Source organism: Pteropus alecto, unplaced genomic scaffold (genome assembly GCF_000325575.1).
Source record: "Pteropus alecto unplaced genomic scaffold, ASM32557v1 scaffold45, whole genome shotgun sequence".
Lineage (NCBI taxonomy): Eukaryota > Metazoa > Chordata > Mammalia > Chiroptera > Pteropodidae > Pteropus > Pteropus alecto.
The window spans coordinates 29,718,854-29,728,487 of record NW_006442491.1 but is presented as its reverse complement, the minus strand read 5'-3'; the positions used below and the strand labels follow the sequence as shown (position 1 = coordinate 29,728,487).

General features: G+C 46.4%; 1 protein-coding gene across 1 annotated transcript; it reads left to right on the top strand.

Moving 5' to 3' along the window:
- Positions 1-1,946: 1,946 nt before the first annotated feature.
- OCSTAMP (osteoclast stimulatory transmembrane protein) lies at positions 1,947-8,965 on the top strand. Its single transcript, XM_006927098.3, is given in 4 exon segments — positions 1,947-2,108; positions 4,862-5,864; positions 8,559-8,589; positions 8,592-8,965. Coding segments are annotated over 4 exon segments (1,416 nt in total). The 5' UTR covers positions 1,947-2,064; the 3' UTR covers positions 8,930-8,965.
- Positions 8,966-9,634: the final 669 nt, after the last annotated feature.

Here is a 9,634-nt window from a genome sequence, read left to right as displayed (position 1 = left end):
ACCGGGGGCGCCATGCTCTCACCATTTGAACCTCTCATGTTGGGGGTCTAAGCAGTCTCGGACTAGGGTCCACAACCCAAAAGTTTCCACCGGGACCTTACCAGGCCCATGAACATCATAATAATCTTGCAATTTTTGTCCTACCCTTTTCCAGGTTTCTAAATCTACAGTCCCTTCTTCCGGAAACCAGGGACATACTTCTTCTACAAACTGCAAAAACTTAGTTAATTGTTGCTGGCCCACTTGGGCCCCTCTTACTCTAAGCATATTTTTAAGCATATGTACAAAAAGCAGTCGACTATTTCCTTGGCCCATTTTTACTTCTTTAAGTTTCTGTTTCTTTTTCTATATTACAATACTCCTGCGTACTTACGGTTGGCCGCCTACAGGACTCTTAGGCCCCTCAGATTCCACATGCGCACGCCTTACTCTGCGGCACGTCCTAGCTGTTCTCCCCGTGTTCAGGTCCCTGTTCGGGCACCACTTGTCGGAGCCAGCCGACGAAGTAATTGAGGGTACCTGAAAGGGGGAGCACGGACTGAGGACAAGAAAGCAGACAGACAGAACTGCAGGAGGGAGCACAGATTCAAGCTGTGTCTGTGTCCCCGAGTTTATTTACAACACACTACTCATAGCCTCGCAATGAGAAAACAGCAGTCAAGACCCAAGGTCAGCCCAATTACTCATCCTGCAAAACAATGAAGTTCTCACAACTCCCTTCTTGGAAAACACTGAGTGTTTAAAATGGTTTAGTGCCACTTATCTCAAAGCTCGCCAAGTTAGCTCAGCTCCCAACAGGCAAGTGACCCAGGCAACATGTCCTTATAAAGGAAAATGACATAGAGTTTAAAATACCGCCTAAGTGTGCTTCCCTAACTGGCCCATCCTGCAGGGTGGAAAGCTGGGTTATCAGGAGAGGCCTCCTGGAGGAGGCAGTTCTGTTGACAATGATGGGGCACAGAGATGCTGGGGGGAGAAATGGCTGATTTCCAGGCAGATTTCCAGGAAGTGGCTTTCAGAACAGCCTGGAAGTGTATCTGTAGGGCAATGACTGCAGCCAAGTGCATATAAGGAATGCACATTGATGAGTGCCTACTATTTGCAGTGCCAGAAGCATCACAAGGGCATCGTGAGTCTTGTGAGTTCTTCCCTCTACACCAGTAGAGTGCAGTGGCTGACCAGTAGACTCTGGAGCAAGACTGTTGGGTATAAATCATGGCTCTACCTCTTACTAGCTGAGTAGCTTGGTTAAGAGACTTAACTCTCTGGGTCTCAGTTTTATGAACTAAAGAATGGAAACAATAAGTCTCTACCACAAAGAGCTATTGGATGTAAAGATTCAGTGAATTTAAATAGAAACTGCAAGATGCATGTCTGATACATAACAAGTGCTCAGTAAATGTTAGCTGTTATCATAATCACTCTTTTAAGAGAAAAAAACTGAGACTGAGTGAGATGAGGTCACCTGCCCAAGGTCACACAGCTAGGGAGGGACAGAGTTGTGCTTTGAAGCCAGGTGCACATCATGCTAAAGACAGGAAGGGAGCTAGAGAGAAAGACTGATGGTTGGAGAAGAGTCTCAGCAGAAGTCTAGTTGCCTCCTGTGGGCCCCCAGCCCCTGAGAGTTACGGGTCAGGCTGCTCCTGGGGGACATAAGTGTGGAAATGGAGAGAAAGGGGAGGCCAAGCCAAGTTCCAGTCCCGGCACCACCACCAATGAGCTGTATGGCTTCCCTGGGCCTCAGTCCCCTCTTCTGTGGAGTGAGACTCATTCCACTTCCTGCTGTCAGGATTGGAGATATCACTTGGAAGAGGCTCCTCCTCTCCTCCCACGACTCCCACCTGCTCCCGCCCACCCAAAGAGGATGGGGCAGTTTGTCCAGCCCCCTGGGAGGTGGGCCCAGGCTGGGCGGGACAGGGCAGCAGGAAGGTTTATTTAAGGGCAGAAAAAGAGAAGGGACGACAAGGTCTCCCAATTCCTAGAGGACACAGTTCCCCCAACTTTGTCTCCACCTGCCATCACTGCATAAGACCACCTGCCTGGATCCGCTGCTGTACGAGGAGCATGAGGACCCTCCGGGAGACAGCTGAGCACCTCATCAGGACCGGGTAGGTCTGGGGACCTTGGACACTGGGGTCACAGGCAAGAAAACAGGCAGCCTCGGTCTTGAGCTCTGCCATTCCCTGGCTGTGTGACTTTGGGTAGATCTTCACTGCTTCGAGCCTCTGTTTCCCCATCTGTGAAGTGAGAGTAATAATAATGTTTACAAGACTGTTGTGAGAAGTGAATGTAAAAATGCATGCGTAGGGCTTGCCGTTGTGCTTGGCTCACAGCGAGCACTCAATAAATGGCAGCTATTTTAGAGTACATTATAGAATATATAGTCAACATCACTGTAATGGTTTGTGTAGTGCCAGATACGTGTTAGAGTAATGGGGGGGATCACTTCATAAATTATATAAGCGTCTAACCCAAAATTAACAAATAAATAAAAAACAAATAGCAGCTAAAATCCTATCATTGACAACACTTAGTATAAGCCTTGGTACCCAGTGTGACTTAGAACTGGTTTTCCATTTCAGTATGGTTTATATTAGCTATTATTTTAAGAGCTACCATACTCTGAATACTAATTATAGAGTAGGAAGGGGTTTAATCTCGAATTAAAATACCTTCAGGAGCTAGGAAGGGCATAATTTATTATCTCTAACCTCAAGTGGGTCTTCCACGCCGTGTATCATTTCCCTGATTCACTTACTTTCCCACTTTCCTGGACGACTATTTTGTACCTTCTTTATCTTCAAACTTCCATCACCTCCTGCATCATCAATGCTGACTTCACTTCCTGCATTCCTGAGCAAACAATCAAACATGCTACAATAAACAAATATTTATGGAACGCCCACTACATGCCAGACACTGTTCTAGGCACATAGGACATATCGATGATCAGAAGAGACCAAATCCCTGCCTGGTGGATGTTCTAGTGACAGTTAATAGCTGACCTGATACTTACTATACGCCAAACACAAAATGACCCTACGAGGTACTACTTTTATCGCACCATTTTACAGATGAGAAAACTGAGGCACAAAATGGTTAAGAAACCTGACGAAGACCACACAGATGGTGAATGGTGAAGTGGAGATTTGAACCCAATCTGGAGTCATACCCTTCACCATTGCAGTGTTCTGTGTGTATCAGATGAGACTGCTATATAAGTGCCCACACTTGACCTGTCCATTCCCACCATCTGTACCCATTTCTCCTGCCTTCCCACCTGACAGTAAAGACGAATGGCCCCTGCTCCTTTCTAAGACCAACCCACCTTCTGTGCTCTCAGTCTCACCCCCTGCCACGCACCAGAGGAGATCACTCCAGGGAGCCTCCTCTTTGTCCCCCATCCTGATTGGCTCTCCCATCTGCAAATCTGGAATTTCTTCCATCTTAAATGAACATTCCGTCCCATTTTCCTCATCAGCTACGGTGCATTTCTCTGCAACTTTACTTAAAAAAAAAAAAAAAATGACTTGAAACAGTTGTCTGCATTTGCGTCTCACATTTTTCTCCTTCACTCTCTCCTGGGCCCACTCTAGTTAGGTTTTGGCCCAACGTGCCACACACCAAGCTGCCTTTGTCCAGGTCGCAGTGACCTCCATGTGGCTAAATCCAACGGTCATCGCTCAGTTCTCATCTTTCTTGACCCATCAGCAGCATTTGACCTAATCACTCCCTTCTTCTTGAAATGTTTTGTTTTCTTTTTTACTTGGCTTCTCATTCACCACATTGCCTGGTTTCTCTGTCTCCTGTGCTAGTTTCTCCTTGTCTTCCAACCTGTTAGCCCTGGAGTGCAAGGGCTCAGTCCTTGGATCTCTTTCCTCCCCATTGGCACACTGCTTTGATCTGCCCCATGAGGATAAATACCACCTGTAAATCAACGACGCTCAACCGTATATCTCTGGTCCGATCTCCCTTCTGAATTCCAGATTCATATTTCTAACCGCATAGGCAATAGCTCCACTGAATGGCTCAATGGGCATCTCAAATTTAAGACCCAACTGAATTCCTGCTCTCCACGCAAACCTGCTCCAACCCCAGGTTTTCCATCTCGGCTATAACACCTCAGTGCTTTCAGTTGCTCAGGTACCAAACCTCATGGCCATCCTTGACGGCCCTGTGTCTCTCACACCCACAGCCAATCAGTCTGTCAATCTTGGCTCTTCCAACAAAATGTACCTAGAATCCAATTTTTTCTTACAATTCCTCTGCTGTCACTCTTGAGTGTAAGTTTTAGGCGTGTAAGATTCTCATCTGCTTTATGCATTCCTGTTTTTCCAATGGCTAGCACATAGTGGTGGCTTAATAAATATTTGTCGAATGAATAGACATAAGAAAAATAGAGTAGAAAAGGTCATCAGAGGTCAACTGATTCACTCTCCCCTTCCCTCCTCAGGAGACACTGAGGTTCGTGCAGAAAGAATGTTCAGAGTCACACAATGAACCAACCAAGTCTATGAATTCAAGTGAAACAGTGTCTCTTTCTCTGTCTCTGATTCTCTCTTTTTCATCTGTGCTTCTCTCCATAACTCCTCTATTTCCTTGGGCCAGTTGCCCTCACAAAACTGGAGTTACAGATGCAAGCATCCTAGACATTCATCCTCACATCCTCAGGGACTGCACGGAAAACGGGCTCTTCCCTGACAACTCCAGTGAGAACAGTTCTAGGGAAGGCTCTGATTGGTTCATCTTGGGTCATGTGGGTTTGGGGTAGGTAGCCGATGGGTTTGTGGGGCAGGGCCATTAGGTAGATACCCAACCCTCCACTTTTCTAATAGAAGTTCCCCAATTTCTTTGTGTACAGGTGGAGATTCTGGCACCTGGGGCTCTGCAAGGCCCTTGCCCCACTGCAGTTTGCCTGGGTTGCCTTCTCTCAGCCTGTTCCAGCCAACAGTGGCCAGCTGCTGACCCAGCTCCTCCTGTGTGGTCTCCTAGCTATCACTGCTGCAGGTCTGACCCACCACTGGCTGGTGTCCTCGCTGCTTTATCCTCTGGGGTCCTCAGCCGTGGTGGCCACTGTCTGCGGCCTCCTGGTCTTCCTGGGCCTGGGCCTGGTGCCTCCGGCTCGCTGCCTGTTTGCACTCAGTATGCCCACCCTGGGCACGGAGGAGGGGCGCCGCCTGCTCCTATCCTGGACTACTGCCACCCTGGCTGTCACTGTGGTGCCCAATGTCTTGGCCAACATAGGCGTGGCTGGACAGGTGCTGAGGTGTGTCACTGAGGGATCTTTGGAGAGTCTGCTTAACACCACTCACCAGCTAGACACAGCGTCCAGGGCTCTGAGTCTTACCAACCAAGTGGGCGGCCGAGGCCTGACACTCCAAGCCCAAGGCAATGGCTCTGTCTTCCAACTTCACATGCTTAGGATCACTCAACAGATCCGGGAAGACTTCTCTGGTCTGGAGTCCCAGGCCCGCACAGTAGTGCTGGTGACCCAGCAGGTGATCACAGGGCTCCTTATGCTGGGCCTCCTGGTGGACTCGGCCTGGTACCTCTACCGCTACCTGACTGACCTGCAGTTTGACAATATCTATGCTACACAGCAGTTAGTTCAACAGCTGAAGGAGGCCCGGGCCACACACCTGCTGGCCTCCCCACCGGTCTGGCTGCTTCGGGCCGCTTGTCCAAGGCTGTCACAGGGGGAGCTTCTGCGCTGTCTCCTCAGGTTGGGGCTGCTTACCCTGCTCCTGATGGCCACAGCCTTGACGGTGGTCACAGACTACGTGGTCTTCATCCTGGCACAGGCGGCTGTGGACTGGGCTCAGAAGCTGCCCGCTGTGCCCATTACGCTCGCAGTCAAATATGATGTAAGTGCGGTGATGGGCATAGAGTTATTTCCTGGAGGGAAGGGATAAGGTTTGTGAAATCCTTGGCTTGCAATTTTACTTACCTTCAAGTCCTAGCCTGGGATAGGCTAGAGGACTCTGAAGCATCCGCAGATGAACCCTTTCAATTCCCACCATGGCTTGATGCAGTGGGTTCTGTTTTCATCCTCTGCTGTAGGTAAAAGTAATACCGATACCCAAAGACATTAAAATAATCCACCGCCCCCCCCACACACACACAAGGTATGTCCTACCTACCTGTGGCAACATGTCCTAGCCAGCTTTCTCTCACTTGTACAAATTGGGTCAATCCTCCTTCTCCTACAAGGTTACCATGGGTCTTAAAATGTGATACTCTGGAAGTACCTAGGAAGCCCCATGCCACATAGGAGATGTTTAATAAATACTGGCCATTATTAATAGCTCACATCCATGTGTATCGGACGAGAGGAAGGCTCAGGAAGTCCACCAACTTTAGCCCATGGATCAAATCCTGCCAGTTTTCTGTTTTTGTAAATTAAATTTTATTGGAGCACAGCCACGCCATTTATTTATGGATTGCCCGTGGCTGCTCTCCAAAGGCGAAGTTGAGTTGTGGCAATGGGAACATTATGGCCAGCAAAGCCTAAAATATTTGCTTTTGTAAGAGTTATATACAATATATTACTATGTATTTACTCTTGGCTATATTTACTATCTCTTGGAGCTTTGAGGTTTTCAGCCTTTTCTTTGGCCACAAGTCTTTTTATTTTTTAAATTTAATGGTGAGATCTCACATAAAAGTCCATTGCATAAAACATACCGAAGTGTCATACCCTGAGCTAGTAATATTAATAGCTAATATTTATTGAGTACTTATTTACTACTAGGAAAATATTTTTCAAACTGTATGAAATCAATTTAAGAGGTCATGGTCATTTTTTTTAATAAAGTAGAATAGATTAGAAATATATTAGAGTATATTATAGGTACATCAGGGTATGTATTGTTTTCTGAAATTTTTCTTCAATCTTAATACACAATCTGTGCTTGGAAGGTGCTGTAAAATGCATTTTTTACCGTAGGCCACAGTAAAGAAAAGTGTCAGGCAATGTCCTAAGACTTACCCAATTTACTGTATTTCATCAAATCTAAAAAGCTATTGATTGTAAGTTACCCCATCATTTCACGAATCATTAGGAAAGAAAATGCTGCTCATTAAATCATGACACAATGCCTTCTTATCATTTAGAATTTTAATTGTTTTTACACAAAATGGTTCACTTATTATTTAACATAGATTTATTTTAACATACCTTCTTATGTATAGATAACAAGAAAAATAATGAAGTAATTTTATGAGGGTTTTCCTAAAAAAATCCTTCCATTCAAGCTTGATTTTTCTGAGTCTGGACAAGTTGTCGGTATCTGTGCCTTCGAGAGCACCGATGATATTCCTCTATCATTTCCAGTATTTTCTTCCAAGCCGCAGACCCCCACTCCACAGTTTTGATGCTGACTCCCTCTGACCCTCTCAGAACGCATACATTGGCAGGACGTCTAAAAGTAGTTATGAGTCCTCTTGAATGGAAGACGTATCTTGATCTCAAAGATGCTCAAATGGAAACAAAAAAAAAAATGTGAATCCCAGAACTGATGAAATAAGATAGCCCATTTAATTGTGATCCTGTCAGATAGGAATTGCTATCTTCGCCATTTTACCGATGAAAACACCAAGGCTCAGAGGAGTTAGGGAACTTACTCGAATTCGTCCAACCTGTAAGTGGCAGAACCAGCACCACGCTGTGACTTTTGTGTGTTCTAGGCATGTTGACTTGCATGGGCTCCTTTCTCCATAAAAAATATTAATGATACCATTGGTATAAATGCAAATATATTAAGATTATATAGCGAATCATATTCTCCAACTTAGAAATTCATTTTTAAATTCTGATTTTAAAAGAAAATAAAACATTTCCATAGGCCCCTAAAAGTATTGTGGAGCCCAGAACTGCACCTAATGAAGAAGCCGGCCCCTGGGCAGAACCAGGATCCAACCCAAGAAGTCTCGGTCCCAAGTTTAAAGGATTCACCTCTGACCTCTCTGCGGGTGTAGACACCATTCTTCCTCGCTCCATCTTAGTCTCCATGGAAACTGTAGAACCTGATGCATATGAGCAGGATATTGGGACCCACCCTGGCTGGGCCTGGCCCTTGGGTTGGCCACATGTAAACCTATTGTGTGACCTTAGGTTCCCTACCTTTTAAATGTGGCTGGTGCTGGGCTCGACCTCCTAGACCGGTGCTTATTTGATGGAAAAGACATCTGAAATGTTCATTAAGGGCTCATCGAAGAATAAATGCCCCATAAACATTCATTTATTTTCTCTAAATTAGAGTAAAAATAAAAATTACTCTTTGAAGAGTAGCTTGTTTGAAGAGTAATATATAAAGAAAGTAATAATAAAAAATAGCATTTGTATGGTGCTATTAATGAGGCAAAAGCCTGTTTTCGGGCTCCTGACCTCATCTGATCCTCCTCAAACCCCAGGAAGCAAGGGTTTTTTCTGTGACCACTTTGTAGATGAGGACAGGGCAAGTTGGATCCATCCAGCCCTGGGAGCATCGTAAGTAGTGGGGAACAGGGAACGGCTGGGGCGTCCCTCTGTTGACTTGGCCTTTTTCTCCCTTATAAAGGCTTCATACACTCTCCTGGACTTCATCCCTTTTTCTTCAACCGGCCGCCTCTGGAGAGCCCCTTCCTCTCCGCCCACAACTCCTTCCAGTGGGAGCTCCACTCCATCTCCCCCAGCTGCCTGCTGCTGCCTGCCCAGAGCCCCAACTTGACTGCCCCACTGGCCGCGGGGGTCCTGCAGCTCGTGGCTTGTTTCACAGTCCTCCTAGAGACCTATGCCCGCCGCCTGCGGCACACCATTGCAGCTTCCTTCTTCACAGCCCAGGAGGTAAGGAGGGTTCACCACCTTCATGCCCGGCTCCAGCGAAGACACGACAGTCACCGAGGCCAGCAGCTGCCCCTGGGGATGACTGGTGAAGATGTCACATCATGAATGTATGTAAATGTTCCTGGAACTTATTTATATATGCCCCTGCATCCTCTGAACTTATTGATGGTAATCTAAAAGTCTCTTGATTTTACAAATAAATGTATTTACTAAATCCTAAATTAGACTATGTTACTCCTTTGCTTCAAATTCCTTTAGGGGCGCTCCATCTAGCGTTTCCAGGTTTAGCAAATGAAAATACAGGACACTGTTTCGAATTTCAGATAAACAATGATTATGGGTTTGGTGTCCTTAGCACATACCATACTTGTACTAAACATACTTAGACTAAGCCCATATTTGTTGTTTATCTGAAATTCAAGTTGAACGGGTTAAACTGCACGTTATCTGGAAACTCTATCCCCATTAACATTATAACTCCCTACTCCGTTGGCTTGGTACTTCCTGTTTTTTCCTCCAAATCATTCTCTGCCCTCCACTCTTGCGCAGGGGTCTGACCTCTGCGAGTCTTGAGTCATAATACCCTGGCTCCCTTGCCCTCTGACGGTCGGTTGGACTCAGCCAATGGAAGGCACTGGCAGACTGTCCAAAGTGGAAGGGGAGAGAGGTTAAGATATTTGTTCCTGCAACCCTCTGGGCTGTTATTGGGCAGAGATCACATTCCATTACCTGCAGCCACCGCTCCCGTTTGGCCGGTGGCCCCTCGCCCATGGTTACAGTTCACCCCGGCTTCTGGAGGTGTGATGACTT